The sequence below is a fragment of the Thermobia domestica genome, chromosome 14, assembly GCF_964235325.1.
Source record: "Thermobia domestica chromosome 14, izTheDome1.hap1.1, whole genome shotgun sequence".
Classification (NCBI taxonomy): Eukaryota; Metazoa; Arthropoda; class Insecta; order Zygentoma; family Lepismatidae; genus Thermobia; species Thermobia domestica.
In genome coordinates, this window is record NC_137467.1 from 191,276,735 (window position 1) to 191,301,696 (window position 24,962).

General features: G+C 33.9%; 1 protein-coding gene across 1 annotated transcript in view; it reads left to right on the forward strand.

Annotated features, from left to right (window-relative positions):
• LOC145670514 (uncharacterized) overlaps window positions 1–15,008 on the forward strand; it is a 35,743-nt gene extending 20,735 nt beyond the window's left edge. The window contains exon 2 of the mRNA XM_081739272.1: window positions 10,710–15,008. Coding sequence (XP_081595398.1) covers window positions 10,710–11,682 — 973 coding nt within the window. The 3' untranslated portion in view covers window positions 11,683–15,008. The remainder of the gene's footprint in view (window positions 1–10,709) is intronic.
• The last annotated feature ends 9,954 nt before the right edge of the window (window positions 15,009–24,962 follow it).

Sequence of the window (24,962 nt, forward strand, 5' to 3'; positions counted from 1 at the left end):
TTGTTACTCTATATCAACCAGTTGTTACAGATGATTGAAGTTAAGTATTTTATTCACATATTTCGGAAGCCTTAGTATCACACCGTGAGTAAAGTATAACCCTTGTAATACACCCCACCATGTTGATACTGTTAGTCATACATTAAAAAGTTGTGGCTATGTAACACATATTTGGCAGAAGTTATGTGAATGGTTAAAAAAATAATGCCACCTTTACAGTTTGTCCTTCACTGCCATCAGTTTACACCTTTATCCTGGTTTGGAATGTTATCCTAGTAGAAAGGAATGTTGTTATTTTGATCTTCAGCCTATGATGTATGACATGGCAAGTTTTTACTATTCCGACATTTACGTTGGTTATTTCACACATTCCGCTAACACCGTATCACTTCTTCATTAACGCAAATATTTTACAAATTTTGTATTTTCTTGATCATGCTAATTGTCTTTGCGTAAACAACGTGTTTCTGTGTAATTTTTAACCTTCCTTTATTTCCTTATTTCCATTTGTATGCAATGTTTTGCCTGATTCATTCCCTGTACTAATTGGCTTATAAAGAATAGCTGAAGGTATTAACTCTCTGCTAAAGCCGAGGTCTCATAATAAAATCGTAAGTGCATGTGTTTGGTTCCCATTTGGGTCAATTTTTGGGTATATAATGATATATTCTTTAGTGCATGAATATTTATTTCCATAGAGCTCCGTCCCGTTCATTAAACTTTATTTTGTATGAATGTCCTGCAAGTTTACTAGTTTGTAAAATATTAAGGATTAATATCACCTTGTAGGAGACATTTGCTTTGGATTTATAATAATTTATGTAATTGTTAGCTGCTGCTGTAATCAATGGAATAAGTTGTTAGAATATATCTATCATGCAGCTACAGTTTTACTCGCAATCGATTAGAAAGGTAAAAATATCTTGACCAGATTTACAAAATGTAATCTCAACTGTAAACAATCTCAAGAAAGACCAAATTGAGAAAAGGATGATTTTTTCTTCTATCTCACCTTGAATTAAACTTAATTGTCACAAATCGACGGTATCGATTTATGTTTCTTTTCAACCGTACGACTTTATTTATTTATTTAAAAAAAAGGAAACAAAAGGGTTTTACTAATCTAGTATGATCTACCGATTCTCATAAATGTGGTTTAGTTTTGTTTTATAAACTAATAGCTTTCGGAAAAAGTACCTTGCGCAATTGTGCGTGTTGTGCTGATATTGGATATTTTGGTGACCCTATCTATGTGAACAGTTTTGTACGTGAGAGCTGAGACGGTTAAAGGTGCTTCTTAACACAATAAAAAACTCGTTAAATTTTCATTAACTTACTTAGCGTTTTATGAAATAAAAGAAAGCTTACGTTGCTATATATAGTTAATATTTACAATAGGAAGACATCACATATTTTTACACATATAATGAAATCGATATATGTATTATTTGCGGGTCACGTCGCTCGTGTGAGTAATACGCAGGGGAACTGTAAAATTCTTGTGAAAGTTTAGTAGGTCAAATACAAAAAGATATTATACAATACGATACTCTAAGAATGGTCATAATAATCCAAGTTTGCATGGTTTAGTGTAGGATTTTATTCTGTCGAGAAGTTACATTTATGAGGTATGGGACTTCGGGTTTCGTTAGTCATTTGGTAAATGAGTGTCGTATACTAAAGTTTAAGGTGAAGTATACATATTGTTTTCTTGAGATTTTAATATTTGCTGCTAAATTTAGCGTGCAAATTACTATGAAAACTTCAAAGGAAGGTCCACGTTTGTGGCAAATAATTAACTCTTTCGGCCTTTATTCATAATTTCGCGTACGTGTGCTCAGTATGTTGTACCAAGTTGCCGAACGTGATCACGAGGGTGCGATATCTGCGACAGAATGTGCAGAAAAAGAATTTTTAAATTCAACTTTCAAATTTCGCAGATCGTTCAGTAAATACAACCGGGAGCAAGGTTTTGCTTATTGTCTCTGATTCAGGATATGTGCAGGATCTCGATCATAATTCCTACTTTAATGAGATATGTGCCATTTTGAAGACGCAAACAAAAGGGACTTTCTCTGAGATAATAAACTTTATACTTTGTTCGGAATGTGTTCGTATAGTCTGGAAAAAATTTCTTAAAACTTTATTTTAAGCCCAATGGGTGCCTCACAGGCACCCTAGTCCACTTTTAGTGCAATTATTCTTGATAGATGTTTCGTCGCGTGTCTTCCGCTCTAGAAGATCTCTTTTTAATATGGCCCGTGATTGAGTTGTTCATACGTTTTCTTATTTTACTTCAGAAAAAATACGGTTATTTTTTATATTGACGTAAAGGCTCCATGGCAGTAATGGGTAAATTCCCGGGAAAATATCTTTCAGGGATATTCCCGGGAAGATTCCCAAAAATGGGAATGTTCCGGGAATTTTTGTTCAATCACAAATAAAATTGCATTCTGTTACTATATTATAATTTAAAAGTTAAATTGGTTTTTTATCGCAGTATATTATTACTGTTGTCCCCAGAGGAGTCTTTAAAATGTATATTCTAAACAGTGTTATTTTATTACTATTTTATTACAATTAGGGAATACGCATAAATGGATATTTATTTACAATATGTTTTATGAAGGTAAATATGTTTCGAAAAATCGCATAGTAAGTCCACTTACTTTCAAACCGCCAGAAAATTAAAATTTACATGTAAGTGAATTTTCTAAACTTGACTGTACTACTGATATAAACATATTAAATTTTTAAACGTTATAAAAAAATTAAGTTGCGTAACTGTCAGAAGACACATGTCCCACCATTTCGTCAACATTTGCGCATAAATATGTATGTTCACAATATCTGCAAGATACCTTCTTATCTTTATAATTTAGCATTTAAGATTGCCACACACGACCTTTGTTAATACCTATTTCTCGAAATTTCACGGGCTAATTCACATGTTAGAGAAGTGCGAGTACCTTTTCAGAAATTCGGGTCAGAGACAGGAAACAGACCGACGTCTATTACTAACAGTGGTTCGGGGTTTATTAATAGTACTTCATCTCTATTTCAACGTAATTCTACAATACTTAAAAAATGGTTCCTTTTTATAATTTGTAAATTAGTACTTTGTTAATTTTCCTATTGTTTAGCTCTGGCTGGCCTACTTTTTGCGATATTCTAATCCGGTTGTTTTCTGGTGTTGTATGTTAAATTACGTTACAGTAGCATAGGTACCTAACCGTGAGCGCATTTTCCCCCTCCACCCCTAACTAACAAAAAAAACTACGAAGCCGCCACTGACCATAGTACTTTAACAAAGAAGAATAGCACAAAGTAGATTGAGTATTGTACACTGTGCATTTACTTTTACCACATTTAAAATGATAAAATCTTATAATTTATAGTGCTGTGCCTGATTGAAAAAATAGTTTTTGTTTGGTGAAAATCGGTTCAGAATTAGCTGAATTAAAAGAACATAAAATTTAGTATGTTGCATAAGCTTTTGTGACATCTAAAACTCTATAACATCTAAAAACGTACATGTATAAACTCTGTAACATAAATAAATTTTCAAAGTAAAAAGCAGCAAAACCTGTGTACTGATGGATTTGAGAGGACTTACGCCTTTCTCTTATGTTTGTTTGGTTTTGCTTTTGGCTGCCTCTCAGGCTCCTTTTTCCGTCTGTTTCTCTTTCTGCTGCTGCTTCCGTTGTGCCTTCGTTTTCCTTTTCGGACTAGCGCTAGTCTCCATTCACGTCAATCGCCTACAAGTTACGATCATTTTGACTTGTAGAGGAGAGAGTGTAATTCCTTCTTTCGGCTTGGAGGCGATTCGAACCTGCGACGTCGACCACGGTGATAACTAGTCACAGTTGGCCAGACCATGAGCGAGCACGCTCGGTTAACACGTACTGAAAGAAATCAAGTGAAAATCGGTCCTTATATATGAACTAATACTTCTACAAGCAACGTCACCTATTAGCAAAGTGATAAACTAAATATGCAACGCCATCTATTGAGTAAGTGTGTAACTGCTTGAATGTGTTCACCTAGCCGCCATATTCAGCTTAAGCATCAATGTTCAAAAAAGAAAGAAATGTCAGTGTTCCCAACCCACTTATCAAATATTATAGTGTTTACCTCAAATATTTTTAAGAGGATAGTTTTACCCCTCCATAGTTACAATATGCTAACTCATCAAATAAAAAGTTGGCAAATTTCAGAAAAAATTATGAGTTTGCACCTCTGCAAAAATAAAAATTCAGATATTTGAAAAATAAAAAATAAAATTCTAATACTTTTTTTAAAGAATAACATTTTCCCGAAAACTCAAAAATAGCTCCTTAAAAATTCCCGAAATTTGAATTTATTATAACTTCGTCAAATATTAACCTATTTTCAAAATTCAAACGACAACCAATAGAGAAATAAATTTTCAATTTTTTGAATGTATTATAGGTTGCATAACTCTAAGGATACTATTTTGAATTTGCTGTAATTTCGTCAAATATTAACCGATTTTCAAAATTCAAACGACAATCAATAGACAAATAAATTTACTATCTTTCAAATGTCTTGTAAATTGCATAAATCTAGGGATACTATTACAAAACTGAAATAAATCTCTTATTTATGTATGGATCTTTAAAAAGCAAATAACATAGCGTTGTGCGTGTCTAAAGATCTCGGTTTTTATAGTTTTGTAACCATAAAAACCCTTATACACTTAGAACATACTTAAAATTATAAGTTTAAATACTGATAATGCATCTTCTGTTAACCTCGTTTTCTATCGGAAACAATGATTTCTTAAGCTCTGTCCACTGATTATAATTCAAGCTGAATAGACAGTCGTTAATATCAAAAACTACTTGGACTTTGGTTTGCATACTTTTCACAATTACATTGAAATTATTAGTAAGAATAAATTTTTTTACTTTAGAAAAATTTTTTAATCATTTTTGTTACTTCTTAGATTCATTTTATTGAACAGCTTGTGTATTTTATAACCATTAGAAATATCTTTCATTCCATCATACCTCATAAACAGTTTCTTAGTTTTCATCTCTTTTATAACTTGATCAGTATCTTCATTATATTTCTGTGGCAATAAGGTTTTGAATTTCTCATTTAGATGTACTAATACTCTTTCCCAAGTGTATTTTGTTTGTATCAATTTCCATGAGGTTATTTCGTATGATTTTCGTTCTTCCAGATCTTGCAATTTAACAAGCTTTAAAATGTTAATATTATTTTTCTTGTTTAATTGTGAGACCATTTCTCATTTATTGTATAAAACTTTAAAATTTGTTCATTTTTGTAGTGATCTTATCTCGTTATATATATAGTTAATTCTATCAACAATGTCTTTTATATGTTCGTCTTTTAATTCTCCATTCATTACTTTAATAACATTGAGCTCATCCTTAAACATAGCTATTTGAGTAACCATATTTTTATAATACTCTTTCTTCGCAGCTATATTAAGTCGTGTTGATAAACCAGTGATAACGGCAGAAGCAGATGCAAATGCTGTTGTAATAATTGAATAGACTGTAACAGGAATAAATATATTGATAAACCCCGTTGAAGCAGAACGTAGTATCGAATATCCAATAAGAGTAACATAAATATATTTTAACCTCTTAAATTTCCTCTTATTTTTTGCTAGTAAATTTTGAAGTGTTAATATTGTATCCTCAATTAACACTATTAGATTCTCTCGTGGAATGTTATCTGGTATGTTCATTTTATTAAATAAGTTTTTTTAATGGTCATTTTTAAATTATCGGCTTCATTAAATAAACACAAGTGGAACGATTCGTTCCTATTAAACAAATTATTCTAGTCATCTTGCTTAAACACAAGTGGAACGATTCGTTCCTATTAAACACAATCATCTTTCATTTTAGCTTAAACACAAGTGGAACTATTCGTTCCTATTAAACACAATCTCCATTCATCTTAGCCTAAACACAAGTGAAACGATTCGTTCCTATTAAACACAATCATCATTCATTTTAGCTTAAACACAAGTGGAAAGATTCGTTCCTATAAAACACAATCATAATTCATTTTAACTTAAACAGAATGGAACAATTCGTTCCGTTTTGTACGGTTTGGATCACAATCTGTTTATCTTCTTGGTCTATATATAAGTTTTTATGATAATTACCATAAAAACATTTTACAAACTAAAAAAACATCTAATCGAATTTCATTTTTCTCAATCATCTTTTCTTTTTAACATCATATTCAAGGTTTTTCTTGCCAATCATTACAACATAACAAATCTTTTTATCTGGTACATCGCTTTCAAAATTAACAGTTAATTTGAAATTAGTTCTATCATTTACAGTTACTGATTTATGCTTGCTTGTGTTAATTACGAACATGGGTCTATTTTCTAAAAACTCTTTAGGATAATAAAACATCTCAGTGTTTCCAATTGTATCTGTCTTGTATATCGTATACATTTCGTAAGCTTTGAAATATTTATGCTTTTCAAAATCTAAGTTCAAAGATTCTAGAGGAAAAGACTCATTTCTAGAATTACGAAAATGGATATTTTGTACTTTACAATGATCAAAATAGCTTGAATCTCTTTCTTGATTATCATTCCTATCAGTTTGGAAAACTGCAATCACAAAAATAGGCATATCTAATTCACTAGAGTTAAATTGTGTGGTTAGATCGAATTCTAAATATTTGCTTGTAACTGATTTTTGTAAACATAGATATGTGTTGAAGGAAATAGGAATCTTACCCTCTTTTAACATGTTAGTTCTTAGCAAGGTAGCATAGTTAGGATCATAATTAACAATAGGCATTCTAAACTCCATATTCGTAATCTTAACTTTACCTGGATGTGGTTGATCATTCTCATACGTTCCATCCTGCTTTTTAGTTTTCCAAATAGCAAATGGATTATCATCAGAACCACTTCTTTTATATGTATATTTCAATCCTCCTTTCCACATAATATCTTTATAATCAGAACAAAATCCCGGTAAGAGTCTTAGTAAAAATACTAATTCTTCATCTGTTCTTCGCCATGTAATTCCTTCCCATCCACATTCATCATAATGATTTGCTTCTGCTTTTGAAATTGTACAAATGTTTACAGCTGTCGAAGTTAAAACAGGATAACCTATAATGTCCAATATTTGTCCATGTTTACTAACTTGTATTTGAGAAAACAGATGTGGGAAGAAGTTATTAACAAGTCTAATATTTTGACCAGCAGTCTATTCTCCATTAGCATCTCTACCTATAATTTCAAAAGTTACATAAATATCAGCATAATAAGGATGAACGAACCCATCCCCAACATCTATATTAAACTCAATAGATCTGTTTGGCTTATTTAAATTTTCGATTGTCTTTTGATTATGTTTAAAGGATTGTAATTCATATGACTATTTTATCCATATTTATTATAAAGAAAAAAATATTGTTATTGTTTTATGAGTTCAACCCATAAAACAAACTTAAATATAACTTCTCCAGATATCCTTATTTCTATTCACCTGACTAATGATTTCTGAAAAATTATATCCATCTGTAAACATTTTTTATACTACAATACAAAATGCCCACAGATTACCTCGTTAAAATGTAGTATACGATTGCTACTGTACTCTATATTATAACCAAGATATTTTACAAGTGTTTTTGGCGGATTACCTCCGAATGAATCAAACACATACTTTCTATTTCCTTCTTTCCAATAACAAATCCAATGAGTTCCTATATTTTTATACGTATCAAAGTTAACAATACCACAGTCATTCTTCTTTGGTTGTTTAGGTAATTCATAGCTCATAAATACACCTCTAAATTTTCCTATATTAAGCTGTTTAACAAGATGAATTAGATCCAAGTTACTTAAAGGTTTAATTTTTTCTTTTTCTTTATTTTTTTGGGCTTTTCGTTTTTTGTAAGCTTACCACCTTCTTTCTCTTCCATTGCTAAGTTTTGTCTCTTTTGTTCTTCTATTTCTGCTTTATTCTTTTTCACATCTTCTACCGTTTTGACTACAGTAACAACTCCAGCATTAGCAGAACAAAGAGCACCTATTAAAGCTAGAATGGTTAGAATAGTAAATATAAAGCCTCCATGGTGAACTTTATTATCATTCGCCTTTATTTCTTTGTTTATTTTCTTAACTTGAGGTATAGAAAGAGTTAAATGCATTTTTGTACCATCTTTCATCTTTTTAGCTTTATCATTTATCTGTCTCTTAGTTAAAATGTGATCAATATTTAATTGTTTAAGTTCCTCGTTAGGAATTGTAAATGTAAAACTACTTAACTTCATACTTATATTTATTATAAAACTTTTATGGAAAAATCCATAAAAAATAAGCACAATACTTATAAACCTAAACCAAACCTTACTTTTGTGTTCATAGCTAAAGCAGTTCCAAGAGCAGGTAGTTTCTCACTTATTAGATTACCATCTGTAGCAAAAACTCTTTCCCATGCTTTATTTTCTAATTCTTTGTCTGCAATATGTCTAGAAGCTATATCTTTTTTATCTCTGTAGTAAATATCATGTTCTCTACAAGCTTCATCTAATGGATTATTACCTTTATCTCCTCTTTCTAATCTTTCTTGCAGCTTCGTAAAAGGCCCGCAAAATTTGTAGCCCTGTATATGTAACTCTGGTATCCCATTCATGTTTAAAATTCTATTCATTAATCCTTTTCCATACTTCTCACAGTTCCAAAATTTTGGTGGTAACGCATTCAATATCCTTATCAAATAACCTATACCCTTTGGATCATTAGGAATAAATTGTGTGAGTTTAGAATTAATCATATATATTATGCCTACTTTCTCATTGTAAAATTTATTATTTCCAGATTTTTCTTCTCCATCTATAACTATTAATCGATCAATTAATTTTCTCACATCATCCATCCATATACAGATGGTGATCAGTAAAATTGAAACACCTGTAGTTGGCAACACGTCAGCAGTGGTGTCGTGGCGCCCGCAGCGCCGTACCACTGGTGGTGGTGTGTTAGGTCGGTCTTCATACTACGTCAGGCGCAGTGGAACAGCAGTGTCCAGTGGCTGCTGCAGACAGAGATAGTGTAAAATGGGAGACCTCTCAGATTTTCAAAGGGGGCAAATTGTTGGTGCGCGGTTATGTGGAGTGAGTGTGACGACAGTGGCTACTGTGTTTGGTGTGTCGCCTGGGACAGTGTCGAAGGTGGTGACGGCCTACACAACACACGGGAAAACCACATCGGGGAAGGGGAACAGTGGGCGGAATAAAATCATGAGTGACAGGTCATGCCGGGTATTAAAGCGCATTGTCACGCAGAACCGTCGTGCCACTGCGCAGCAAGTAACGGAGGACCTCAATCAGCACCCCCCCCCCCACCATGTTTCGACAATCACAGTCCGCCGCGAATTCCATGACATAAACTTACGGGGTCGTGTTGCATGGGCCAAACCGCTCATCAGGGACCAAAACGCTTTCGCACGCCACAAATGGTGCCGCGACCATGCAAGTTAGACCGTTGAGGACTGGAAACGTGTGATATGGTCGGATGAGTCATCCTTCACCCTATTCCCAACCACGGGCCGTGTTTATGTGTGGAGAACGCCCAAAGAAGCTTATGATCTGCAATGTCTCCGCCCAACTGTGAAACATGGCAGCCGCTCGGTGATGCTGTGGGCCGCAATGTCATGGTTTTCATTTGGTCTTGTGGTCACACTTGGCGGACGAATCACCGCCAACGATTATGTCGCAATTTTAGGAGACTACTTGCATCCTATGGTCCAGATGTTGTCCCGGACAATGACGCCATCTTCCAGGATGATAATACACCCATTCACACAGCTGGCGTTGTTGCAGCGTGGTTTGATGAACATCGGAATGAAGTTCAACCTCCCCTGGCCCGCCCAATCCCCAGATCTCAACATAATTGAACATCTGTGGTCCGTCTTGGAAACACGACTCCAGCGACGATTTCCACCTCCATCCTTTCTCACAGGACATCCCGATGCTCTGCACGAGGAATAGTGTAAAATTTCACTTGCTACCATTCACGACCTCTATGCCTCCATCCCACGTGGCATCAAGGCTGTTCTGAAGGCAAAAAGTGGCCCGACACCATATTAATCTGGTAAGTTGCAATTTCGTTCAGGTGTTTCCATTTTTCTGATCACCATCTGTATATTCTGTATTCAATTCGTTGTATATCTTTATTCCTTCTCCAGACTTTGGTGTTTTCTTTGTTGGTTGTGATGGTTTTAGTGTTGGTTTTATATATTCATCCCGAATAGGTTTGATAATTTCTTTGTATTTTTCACTTCTAATAGATCGTTGTTTTCCTGTATTTGGATCATTGTTATGAAATACTACATTAGAATCAATAAGTATTTGTGTATATTGTTCTAGATCATCTTCATTATAGGTTTTTTAGGATTATGTTTTGTTAGCAATTCCAATAAACCTTCTGTTCCTGGGTAATGTCGATTACTAATAACTAAATCATCACCATGAATTTTAACTTCTGTTTCCCCAATCATATGTATGATTTTTCCATCTTCATCATATGATTGAATTCCAAAACTTTTATCATCCGTAGTTGCATAATATCTCGAAGCAATCTTACCAAAATGGGTAGTTGCTAAAGATTCTATTCCTTCTACTTTATACTTAATTTGTTTTTTCATGTTTTATTTCTTCTGTTATAGGCGTAATAAAGTAGAAAAAGAGCCCACACACAAAGAAGGTGAAAAGGGGTTTAGTGACTGTTCAAATTCGGCTAAACGCCCGTTAATCCGCACAGAAGAAAAGCCTCACACATGCCAAGAATGGGGAAAAGGATTTAGTGAAGGTTTGCATTTGTCAAATCACATCTTAATCCACAAAGGAAAAAAACCTTACACATGCCTTTGCGGAAAAGGATTTAGTTATCGTTCATACCTGGTAAAACATATGAGGATACACAAAGGTGAAAAATTTCACACCTGCGAACATTGTGGTAAGGCATTTTCACAACGTTCCTGTTTGGCAAGACACATGTTAACCCACACAGGAGAAAAACCTCACAAATGTCAAGAGTGTGGAAAGGAATTTGCTCTACGTTCAAATCTGACTACACACTTGTTAATTCACACAGGAGAAAAGAGCCACACCTGCGAAAAGTGTGGAAAGGGATTTTGGGTACGTTCAAATTTGGCTAAACACATGCTAATACACGAAGTTGAAAAACCTCACAGTTGCAAAGAGTGTGGCAGGAGATTTAGTCAACTTTGGAACTTGTCAAGGCATATCTTAATTCACACAGGAGAAAAACCTCACACATGCTTAGATTGTGGAAAGGGATTTAGTGCACGTACTAGTCTGACTACGCACATGTTAATCCACACAGGGGAAAAGAGTCACACAGGCGAAAAGTGTGGACAGGGATTTAGAGCACGTTCAGTTATGTCGAATCACATGTTAATACACAAAGGTGAAAAACCTTACAGTTGCAAAGAGTGTGGAAAGGGATTTAGTCAACTTTGGAACTTGTCAAGGCATATCTTAATTCACTCAGGAGAAAAACCTCACACATGCGTAGAATGCGGAAAGGGCTTTATTGAACGTTCAAGGTTGGCAAAACAGCAAAATCCATGCAAGAGAAAAACCTTATACATGTGCAGACTGTGGAAAGGGATTTAATGCACGCTCAAGTCTTATTACACATTTGTCAGTCCACACAGGGGAAAAGAGTCACACATGTAAAGAGTGTTTAAAGGGGTTTAATGAACGATCAAGTTTGGTTAAACACATGTTAACTCACACAGGCGAGAAGCCTTTTACATGCGATGAGTGTGGTAATGGATTTCGCCAACGTTCACACTTGATATGTCACATGGTAGTTCACACAGGTGAAAAGAAACACAAATGTGAAGAGTGTGGAAAGGAATATACTTTACGTTCAAGTCTGGCTAAACATATTTTAATCCACAAAGGAGAAAAAAATTATATTTGCGAAGAGTGTGGAAGGGGTTTTACTCTACGTTCTGGTTTGGCAAGACACATGTTAACCCACTGAGGAGAAAAAAGTCACACATGCAAAGAGAGTGAGAAGGTGTTTCATGTACGTTCATGTTTGGTTAAACGTGTTAGTTCACACAGGCGAGAAGCGTCATATATGCCAAGAGTGTGGTAAGGGATTTCGTCAAAGTTCACTCTTGTCAAAGCACGTTATTTCACATAAGTGAAAGAGTTGACACATGTCAAGAGTGCTGAAAAGGGTTTAGTGAACGTTCGCCTTTAGCAAAGCACAGCTTAATCCACACGGGAAAAATGTCACAAACGTCAGTAGTGTGAAAAGGAGTTTCCGGTACTTTCAGCTTTGGAGAAACACAAGTTAATCTACATAGCACAAAAACCTCACAAGTGCAACGAAGTTGGAAAGCGGTTTAGTCGGGGTTCAAGTTCGGCTAGACATCTTCATATACACAGTTGAAATTTCTCATAGGAGTCGAGAGTGCAGGAAAGAATTTAGTTAGCTTTCAAGGATGGGAAAACATATAACTACACAAATGTAAAATTTTTTCGTACTAGGAATTGGTTTCGCATCAAATTTGGTGACAGAAATTTTAATACACATAAATGAAAATTTTGACACATGCGTTGAGTGCGGAAAAGTATTTGCTCTACCTTCAAATTCTCCAAGACATTTAACTGACAGATGAAAATATTACATACAGCAAGCTTCACGTGAAAAGAAGATGAATTCGATACATACATTTTGCAAAGAACATTATAAAATACAAGTATTACATGAATGAAAAAAGTAAAGCGTTCTAAATGGGTAGGGTGGACTTCATTGGAGTTCATATTTGGCAACAGATTTATTAATACCGATGTGGGGGATTGTACGTGTTAAAAATTATGAAGAATGATTTAGTTTAAGTTTAGTCTCGGAGAGACATATTATTCCTTATCTTACTTGTTCAAAGTGTGCGACAAAATTCGTATATATCGCGTTCCTTAAGACAAATGTTAAAACGGATGACAAATCTTGTACGTGCTGAGAGTGTGGCATGATATTTTGTCTAAGTTCACAAATTTTAGAGATGATAGCATAATGCAGTAATAATAGTAATAGTAATCATAGTAGCTATAACAATAATAATAATATGTGATTAATAAGAATTATTCACAGTAGCTGACTAATGTTTATCGACTAAAATTACGTCGTAGTGCAGAGTTATATGCTCCTTCAGAATTAAAGAAGTTTATGGGTGTATGCAGGATTTCCTTTATAGTTTAGGAAACCTGTTGAACCAAGAAAGTTGAAGTATTAAATGTCTATGACGTATTATATGAAAAAAGAATATGCTACATGATTCTCTCAAGAGAATATGGAAGTGAAATTCTGAGATTAGCGTTTCGGATCAGAGTTTACCATATGTAAGTGATACAGATATTTGAGGTCAATGATTTTATGACGAGTATTAGCGAGTTGAATATTTAGTGTTCGTAATAGTTTGTGTTTTTTCATCGCCCTTGAGTGAGGCAAACTAATGCCTACAATTGCAAGCATTAAATTTGGAACAAATTTAATGCGATATAAGTTCGTAGGAGCTACCAATTTCCAGATAGGCGAATAATATGAAATGTTTTGTAAGAGTATTGCTCTGTAGAAAGTTGCTAGGTATGAGATGTTTCGTAATTATGTTAATGTGTTCAGAGGTGTTGGAAGACGCATTGAATGCTTAGTGAAAGTTTTTGAATGTTCTGTAAATGTTAGTGTTGGGTCAAAAGTAACTCTGAGATCCTTATGAGTATTGATTCTTGAGATAGCTAAATCGTTTATTTTGGATGAAGTATGTAAATATATTTCTTTACGACTAATGTTACGCATTTACTCTTATCGGGATGAACTTTTAGAAGCCATGTGTTACACCCGGAAAAAATATTATCAATGTCGCTTTAAAGCAGCTCGGGGTCCACTGTTGTGTATACTTCTCTGAAGATTTTGCAGTCTTCTGGAAATAAGACCATTCTCTTAAAATTTGGGTTGAAGCAGCTAGTCGAGTCATTCATGTCCAATATGAATACGAGTGTTTGAATTACGCTTCCGTGTGCTTCTCCGGATGTTAGAGTTAGAAATCGATCTTACCAAGACGACTCTAGTGCGACCTTGCAAGTAGCTATTCACCAAAGATATAAGTGACCCATGAACACAGAATGTATTGGAAATTTTGTAAGTTACATAAGAATGGTTAATGGAATTGAAGGCACTAGATAAACCGAAATAGATGGCGCCAAGTTTTGCATTGTTGGAAACACTATGTAAAGCGTGATTAAATATGTTAGTGAGGCAAGAGCTATAGACCATGTTGAGCTGTGTTAAGATAGGGAGAGGTGAATTTGAAAACTCTGTCTTTGATAATTTTCAGAGCAGACGATCTAGGTGTGTGAGAGAAACGAGATGTTGCTTTAGGATACATGTGATCTTTCAATCTAGATTTATAAATGGGAGACACGGGCTGTTTTCCAAGAAGAGGGAAAACAGCTTTTCCTGAAACATTTATTAAAAATGAGCGAAAGTGTAAAAGAAATAATAGATGCTGTCGAACTAAGAAAGGTCTAGCTTATATTGTCCGCGGGAGAGGCTCTCTGAGGCCGGAGGGAAAATAAGAGTAACTCATGCCCTGTAGGACTGATATAGATAAATAGATAAATGAGGTAACGAATTAAAAAGGGTGGTACGTTCATTGAGCTTTTTAGAATTTGTTAAAAAAACTATTCATTAAAATTTTGTTCTCTCTTCATCTTTTGCACTTAATACAGCATTTTACATTAGAGGATGTGTCCTAGAAGTATAGACCTAGATCTGATAAGAAACCATTATTGTTTAGTGTTGTTGATGCTGATGTCTGAATTTTTAAAATATAATAGGTATTTACAGTTCAATAGCTTTTTCGTGTGATGTCTTATATTAAAAAAAAATATATTTATATATCTCAATATATATTCATTTGGAAATACACGCCACAGTTTGCAAGTCTTTTTCTTATTTCGGAATGTGTCTCGAGTCTCTTTGACGTGGCATATCGGAAATTTCATCATTTTTTATTTATGAACAGTGCAAAATCTTTTACTGTTTTATGAAAATCGGCAAAGGAATCCAGTGCTACGTACATTGTTCTTTCTAGTAAAAGTGTCCACGATAAGATCTATAGAACTTTACAAATTTCACCGCAAGTTCCTTCCCCCATTCAGGTAGAACCTTTCCTTTTGAGTTGGATTGCTGGCTTTTGGGGATTGAGTATGAGAGGGTACGCGGTAGATCACTTCTAGAGACTCGTGGTCTAAGAGATGTAACTTTTTATATGAGATGATAGATTTTGTCGAAAAAGTTCAGAGGACATAATCAAAGCTGATATTTTTACGCGCTTTATGCATATTGTACTATCCTAAATCGAGTCTCTCAATGGAATAGTCGACGAACGGGTCTCATTTGTCTCTGATGCTATCACATGTTTACTGTCAATCCATTCTTATCCTAAGTTATAGTCACCAAAATGAACAACTTTCTTACCTTGTGACGTTATTTGAAAGTTATTCATGCATGTTTCAAGTAAACTTCGATGACTGTTTTTATGTGATCTGCAGAAACACCGGTTGAAGTTTGTGTTCTTGCACAGACTTACCCGGGCTCAAATGATTTCACGTTCACGTACGAGATCATTCTGCCTCTGCTGCTCCATCTTTGTAATTTTGCACTAACGCTCCGCCCCCTCTGGTCTTGCGGTCGTTCTTCTATATAGAGAATTGATTGTGAAAATGCATTTCACTGTTCTTTTCCGAATCTTTCATCCATAATTCACTCACCACTAACCAGTCATATTCCAGCAACTAACTAATATTAATAGCACTATCCGTAAGTTTGTTTTTAATGCTTTGTATATTTTGGTAGTATATTTTAAACGTGGTTTTCTGTTCACTGCACTTTGGACCAGCATTCGTCCTTACAATCACCACACAAAACGAAAACAAAATATGGGGCACCTGATTTGGCACACTTCTCCTTCTTGAAATGACGTTGTCCAGCATTGTTTCCCAGAAATGACGTAGCCATCTGTGTTTAGCATTGTAAATTATATTAAGAGTGTGTAATGTACCAACAAAAAATAACGGTATTTCACTGCATTTCCAGCTTGATATATCAACGTTGCGTTGTCAAACACAGAACTTTAGCCGTTACATTACTACTTGAGCCACATTTCAATACCGGTCATGCGAGCCCACTAGTGACATTCATATAGTTAACCCAGTTTCTCAGTGAGTCCCCTTGCATAATTTCAACTTGGCCTTATTTGTAGCATCCCTATTGGTATACAACTGTTCACATCATATTGCATCGGTTTGAGGGAATATTATTGGTGAATTGGCAATGGTTTTCATGTTCTTGACGCTAATCCTTACATTTCCGACGCTTTGAACAAACGTTTAACGAGTACGAGTGCATTTCTGGGCATCTTTCGTTAACTGTTTCCACACATGTGAATCTCCCTGCTACATCTGTCGTGCTCTACCGACACTTCATATGTCTTTCTAGAGCATTTGATTACAAATTCACTACACTTAATACTCAGAATGTCACTGTTGGCCAGCATCCGTACCTGCCAACACAGCAAGGAATATTTTCTCAACCAAAAGAAAATATTTTCCTTGGTTTCCAAAAGGTTTTCCTTCTCTGGAGATTTCCATGCTGGTTTCCCTAATGTATTCCGAATATTTCCAGAAAATATTTCCCCAAAAATGTTTAGAAAACATTTTAGAAATTACCGAAAGTACATTTTGAGAATGCTAGTCGGAAAGTATATCCAGGAAAATATTCACAAAATGTATTAGAAATATTTTATTGAATGTAATCTAATATGCTTTCACTGTTGATAAGGAAAATATTTTCGAAATGATAATAAAAATATTTTCAATATATGATATGGGAAACAATGAAAGGAAATATATTCCATATATTTGAAAAGTGTTTTCTAATAGGTTATATGCAATATTTTCTATTTTTACAAAAAAAAAATCATTGAATATATATTTTTTAAAACGTTTAAAATATTTTAAAAATAAATTCTTTCGTAATATAAGAAATATTTTTCAGCAATGTTTTGAAATGGTTTACTTAATTTTAACAAAAGTATTTTGGTAACCTTCTGTTATAACTTAAATTGAATATTTTCGTACAATATTTTAGTCTTATTTCTAGAATATTTTATCGGATTTTGAATATAAAACTAAAACAGGGAAGAGCAAACATATTAAAAATGAATAGAAAATGTTTTCCGTTATGTTTTGGAAAATATTTTGTTTCTAGTGAACAACATTTTCTGATATATTATAGAAATATTTTTACATTGTTTTCAGAATATACTCTTCCGTTACTGGAGAAAATATATTTCTTGTTGTATCTGAGAAATATCCCAAATACTTACCGGAAATATTTTTGAAAAATGTTTGGAAAACATTTTATGAAGTACAATAAGTATATTTTTTAAGACGTTAGAAGAAAAATAATCTAAGGAAAATTTTCACAAATTCTACAATTGTGTTGAATGTAATGCAATATGTTTTCAATGTTCAGAGAGAAAATGTTTTCAAAGTAATACTGAAAAAGTTTTACATACATGATATAAAAAACACAATAGGAAATATATTCCATAGATTTTACAAATGTTTTCCAACGTGTTACTTGCAATCTTTTCTATTGTTACGACAAAACGTATGAAATATAATTTTAAAAATGTTTCGAATATTTTAAAAATAAATTCGTTCGTAATATGAGAAATATTTTCCAGAAATATTTTTAAAACATCTATTAATTTTGTATGGAAATGTTTTTGTTACCTTCTCCTGTAACTTTACCCTAGGAAGTCCAAGAATTTTTTTGTCTCAAGTAGGTCCAAGGGGGGAGGGATCCTCGAACCTACAGTATAACATACTATAACTCACATAATGCCATCTAACAAGAAATGAATATAGAATAAGCATTCAGAACTTACTCGTGGCTGATATGTTATTTCCCAACATAAGAACATAATCCTTGTTATATACAAACGAAAAAGTCTAAGTTCAGGAAATATATTTGTAGAAAATATGTCATGAAATTCAAAGGAGGGGGTTAGTAGTAATTGCATGACTTGGTCTCACTTTGGACTTTGACCCCGACCTTTGTGACGTCATAGGTCAAAGGTCAATGACCTTGGCCCAAGGTCAATGACCTAGGGGTACCTAGGACCACCCCCTCTAAATTTTGGCAGGGGTACCTTGGCCCACCCCCTAAATTTTGGCAGGGGTACCTAGGACCACCCCCCTTAAATTTCGGAAAATGCGAAATCTAAAAATTTGGTATGGTAGCCTAGGACCATAGTATGTACCTCTATCAGTATTGGGGGTCTATGTCGTTCCCTTTCATGGGTAAAAAATTGCCAAAAATTCAAATTTCGGAGGTTTTTGACCTAATTTATCCCCTTTGATGAGGTGTTATTACCCTATATAGTTATATGGGCGTATACAGGGGTCCATTACCTTTCATAAGACATGGGTATATTAATGCACCCATTGAAAAATTTGGGAGGGGTACCTTGGCCCACCCCTTAAATTTTGGAAATTGCCCAATTTCAACATTGGGTATTATAGTATAGGACCCTAATATGTATTAGGTTAAATTTGGGCGGTCCACCTCATTCCCTTCTAGGGGTACAAAATTGCCAAAATATAAACGTAAGCAATACGTTATACCACGTGTTTGGTTTTTGGTCGATTTTATCCCCTTTGATGAAGTGTTATTACCCTATATAGTTATATGGGCGTATACAGGGGTCCATTCCCTTTCATAAGACATGGGTATATTAATGCACCCATTGAAAAATTTGGGAGGGGTACCTTGGCCCACCCCTTAAATTTTGGAAATTGCCCAATTTCAACATTGGGTATTATAGTATAGGACCCTAATATGTATTAGGTTAAATTTGGGCGGTCCACCTCATTCCCTTCTAGGGGTACAAAATTGCCAAAATATAAACGTAAGCAATACGTTATACCACGTGTTTGGTTTTTGGTCGATTTTTTATCCCCTTTGATGAGGTGTTATTATCCTATATAATTATATGGTCATGTATAGGGGTCCATTACCTTTCATAAGATATGGGTATATTTGTGCACTCCTTTAAAAATTTGGGAGGGGTACTTTGGCCCACCCCTTAAATTTTGGAAATTGCCCAATTTAAACATTTGGTATTATAGTACCGGATCCTAACATGTATTATGATAAATTTGGGTGGTCCACCTCGTTCCCTTCTAGGGGTACAAAATTGTCAAAATATAAACGTAAGCAATACGTTATACCACGTGTTTGGTTTTTGGTCGATTTTATCCCCTTTGATGAGGTGTTATTATCCTATATAGTTATATGGTCATGTATAGGGGTCCATTACCTTTCATAAGATATGGGTATATTTGTGCACTCCTTTAAAAATTTGGGAGGGGTACTTTGGCCCACCCCTTAAATTTTGGAAATTGCCCAATTTAAACATTTGGTATTATAGTACCGGATCCTAACATGTATTATGATAAATTTGGGTGGTCCACCTCGTTCCCTTTTAGGGGTACAAAATTGTCAAAATATAAACGTAAGCAACACGTTGTACCACGTGTTTGGTCTTTTGGCCCAATTTATCCTCTTGGATGAGGTCCTATTACCTTATATGGTTATGTATAGGGGTCTATTCCCTATCATAAGACATAGGTACATTTGTGCACTCCTTTAAAAATTTGGGAGGGATACTTTGGCCCACCCCTTAAATTTTAGAAATTGCTCATTTTATATATTTGGTATTATAGTACTGGACCCTAATATGTATTATGATAAATTTGGGTGGTCCACCTCGTTCCCTTCTAGGGGTACAAAATTGCCAAAATATAAACGTAAGCCATACGTAGTACCACGTGTTTGGTTTTTTTGTCGATTTAATTTCCTTTGATGAGGTGTTATTATCCTATATAGTTATATGGTCATATATAGGAGTCCATTACCTTTCATAAGATATGGGTATGTTTGTACACTCCTTTAAAAATTTGGGAGGGGTACTTTGGCCCACCCCTTAAATTTTGGAAATTGCCCAATTTAAACATTTGGTATTATAGTACTGGACCCTAACATGTATTATGATAAATTTGGGTGGTCCACCTCGTTCCCTTTTAGGGGTACAAAATTGCCAAAATATAAACGTAAGCATTACGTTGTACCACGTGTTTGGTTTTTGACCTAATTTATTCCTTTGGATGAGGTCCTATTACCTTATATGGTAATGTATAGGTGTTCATTCCCTATCATAAGACATAGGTACATTGATGCACCCCGGGAGGGGATTCGGTATCATAGTACATGACTCAACATGTATTATGATAAATTTGGGTGGTCCACATCGTTCTCTTTTAGGGGTACAAAATTGCTAAAATATAAACATAAGCAATATGTTGTACCATGTGTTTGGTTTTTGGCCCAATTTCTCCCCTTTGAGGAGGTTCTATTACCTTATATGGTTATATGGTCATGTATATAGGTTCATTTCCTATCATAAGATATGGGTACATTGATGCATCCTTTAAAATTTGGGAGGGGTATCTTGGCTCATCCACTCGGTTTTAGAAATTGATTAATATAAGCATTTGGTATCTTCGTACAGGTCTCCAATATGTACCACTATAAATTTGGATGATCCACATCGTTCCCTTTTCATAGGTAAAGAACTACCAAAAATCAAATTTCGGAGGTTATTGACCTCTATTTAGCATGTTATATGGATATGTACAGAGGTTTATTACCTTTATATGTTTATGTTCCCTTTTAAATTTGGGAATTATCAAATAACAAAATTCGGTAAACGTTTTCTAAGCCCCATTGTAGATGTTGATGTTCCTCTTATGGCCAAATATTCAAAATTTAAATGTTATTGACTGGCTTTATTATTGAATAAGTACAGGATTTATCATAAGACACAGGTGTATTTGTGTACCAATCTTAAATTTTGGAAGGGGTACATTTCTTATTGTCGTATCAATAATTGGTAATTGGATAGTATCTCATTCATTGGGTAAATCATTATGATCACGTGATCGGTTATTGACCTATGATGGGATTAGGAGTCCAGGACATTGGTACATTGAAACTTTGTAGGATAATTTGATAATGCGTCATTGGTTTTGATTATTCCCGCCAAATATAAACGTAAGCAAGACGTTGTACCACGTGATTGTCCTTGATGAGGTAGTGTACAGGGATTCATTTCCTTTGTTGTGGTACTTCTTAAGTTTGAGTACACACACACACTTCTAGAAAACAGTTGGTTCTACTCAGGTAAACAATTGACGGACATTATTGACCTTATTGAGCATATTAACTCTAAGACTTAGGTATATCAAGAGAAGTATTCTTTAAATTTGGGAATGGTGATAAACAGAATTTTAACATAAGGTGTGAAATTTGAAACAATACATTGAACTTTAGTCACAGCTCATAGTCTAAGATCATTGGTGGTGATTGATTTGAAATCTGATAGCTAACCTTATTGAATCTTATGACTCATAGACGAAAGGCAATACATGCTACAACACTGGCAAAGTTATTGTTAATGCAATTTGATTGGATGATCACTATCTTTCCTGCAATCTGATTGGTTGATCACTATCTTTCGTGCAATCTGATAGGTTGATGAGTTTTAAATCTTTTTCTGCATTCAGTTTTGTTTTAACATTTAAAAAATTTGAAACTTTGGTTTGACATTTTTTCGTTTCCAAATTTTTTGTTTAAAATTTTTTGTTTCGAAATTTTTTTTTGAAAATTTTGTTTCAAAATTTTGTTTGAAACTTTTCGTTTGAAATTTTTGTTTGAAAAATTTTTGTTCGAAAATTTTGTTTAAAATTTTTTGTTTGAAATTTTTCGTTTCCAAATTTTTTGTTTGAAATTTTTTGTTTCAAAATTTTGTTTGAAAATTTTTCGCTTCAAAATTTTGTTTGAATTTTTTTCGTTTGAAATTTTTTGTTTGAATTTTTTTTCGTTTCAAAATTTTGTTTCAAAGATTTTTGTTTGAAATTTTTGTTTCAAAGTTTGAGTTGACATTTTTAAAAGTTTGTGCACTTATTAGTAAAGAACTGGAACTGTTTAGAACAAAAACCTTTGACAACATTGTGGTGCAATAGTACACGTCAGAACCTGGGGTTGTACTTGAAATGAAAAAAAAAACACAATTCATTGAAATGGATCATTTTATTACACTCCACATACATCCATACCAGATAGTGGTTCTGGATATTGTCGATACAATGTATTTTGAACTTCTTGCACTAGTTTGTCTTTAGCATATAATTTTAATTCCAATTGAAGTCTTTTAAGGTCTAATGCAATATCAATTGGTGGAAACTCAATGTCCATTTGATCACAAATAAACTGTTTATCAATACAGTTATGCACCCACGAACGATGTTGACAACCATCACAATATCTAGATACATGTTGTACAATATGCATAACACATTTTTCAAAATAGTACTTTTTCAGGAATATACTTGTTTTGTTACACACTTCCACTGCATGTTTCGCACACTGAAATACGCTGATGAATTTGTTCCATTCAGTTTGTGTTAGATACACCATGTTGCGAGGGACATGGAATGTACTCTTTTTACGTAACAGCACCATCTTCTCTTCGAGGACTGTACGCAGCACCACTTCATGATTTGAGCCTAATGATTTGACTATGGTCACATTTAGCTCATCATGAAAATAATCGTTCATTTGGTCGATTCGTGAACATAATATTTGCCATTCTTCACAGGTCAGTTGTACACCAAATTGTTCTGCTTTGCCCAATCGAATCACAGGTTCAAATGTTCTAGCACTGATACCAATCATCACATGTTTTGTTTGAAATATATTTATTGGATAATAGCTTGCGAAGATGAATTCTTTATCGTTAGAAGTACACATCTTTCCTCCTGAAAAGCACTTGCTCAAATGATTTCGTGGGATGACACTGTATTTGCTGGTTTATAGTTATTGCTGACGTCATTGGTAAGGAATGTGCTGACGTTTGAATTCATGATTTCATCACAGTTGCTGACGTCATGCCGACCAACCAAATTCATACAACTACGGCTGACGTCATTGGAAAGAAATGTGCTGACGTTTGAATTCATGATTTTGCTGACGAATCTGGCTGTGTACTAAATTCAAGTTGATGACTTCGACCCAAGAATCCTTTGTAACATAAAGATACAGATCCAGTATTTAAGAAACGCAGCAGTTCTTCTTGTTTTGATGCTTCCATGGGTAAATATCTTGCTGGTAAAATTATATTCTTATCATTTTCAAGCTTCACTACGATTCTTAATCCAAACTTTGTAGGGATCATTTGGCTAGCTAAGATTCTATAAGGTACATTCTGTTGTAAATCAGTAATCTTGGTAAATGATTTCATCACATCACGCGTGTTTAGAAACTGCAGACAAGTAGCCATGATGACGTTATCATGAATACTAACTCGAACGATACTTATATATGATGCAAAACTGATGACGTTGCATTATCATGTTCTGACGTGCACCACAATGTTGCCAGAGGTTTTAGTTCTAAACAGTTCCAGTTCTTTACTAATGAGTGCACAAACTTTTAAAATGTCAAACAAAAATTTCAAAAAAAAATTTCAAACAAAAATTTTCAAAAAAAAATTTGAAACAAAATTTTCCAAACAAAACTGTTCAAACAAAAATTTTTTAAACAGAAAAAAATTTTGGAAACGAAAAATTTAAAACGAAAAAATTTTAAACAAAAAAATTGAAACAAAAATTTACAAACAAAAAAATTTCAAACAAAAATTTTTTCAAACAAAAATTTCAAACGAAAAGTTTCAAACAAAAAATTTCAAGCAAAAAAATTTCAAACTAAAAAAATTTTACGTTTCACGGTTAACCGTCAAACTTTATCCGGTTTTTAACTATTCGATTAACAAATAAACGGTTTTGATCATATTTATCAGTGAGTGCAAAATGTTGAACGAAACCAAGATTTTTAAATGTTAAACAAAACTTAAAACTGAATACAGCAAAGATTTGAAAATCATCAACCAATCAGATTGCACGAAAGATAGTGATCAACCAATCAGATTGCAGGAAAGATAGTGATCAACCAATCAAATTGCATTAACAATAACTTTGCCAGTGTTGTAGCATGTATTGCCTTTCGTCTATGAGTCATAAGATTCAATAAGGTTAGCTATCAGATTTCAAATCAATCACCACCAATGATCTTAGACTATGAGCTGTGACTAAAGTTCAATGTATTGTTTCAAATTTCACACCTTATGTTAAAATTCTGTTTATCACCATTCCCAAATTTAAAGAATACTTCTCTTGATATACCTAAGTCTTAGAGTTAATATGCTCAATAAGGTCAATAATGTCCGTCAATTGTTTACCTGAGTAGAACCAACTGTTTTCTAGAAGTGTGTGTGTGTACTCAAACTTAAGAAGTACCACAACAAAGGAAATGAATCCCTGTACACTACCTCATCAAGGACAATCACGTGGTACAACGTCTTGCTTACGTTTATATTTGGCGGGAATAATCAAAACCAATGACGCATTATCAAATTATCCTACAAAGTTTCAATGTACCAATGTCCTGGACTCCTAATCCCATCATAGGTCAATAACCGATCACGTGATCATAATGATTTACCCAATGAATGAGATACTATCCAATTACCAATTATTGATACGACAATAAGAAATGTACCCCTTCCAAAATTTAAGATTGGTACACAAATACACCTGTGTCTTATGATAAATCCTGTACTTATTCAATAATAAAGCCAGTCAATAACATTTAAATTTTGAATATTTGGCCATAAGAGGAACATCAACATCTA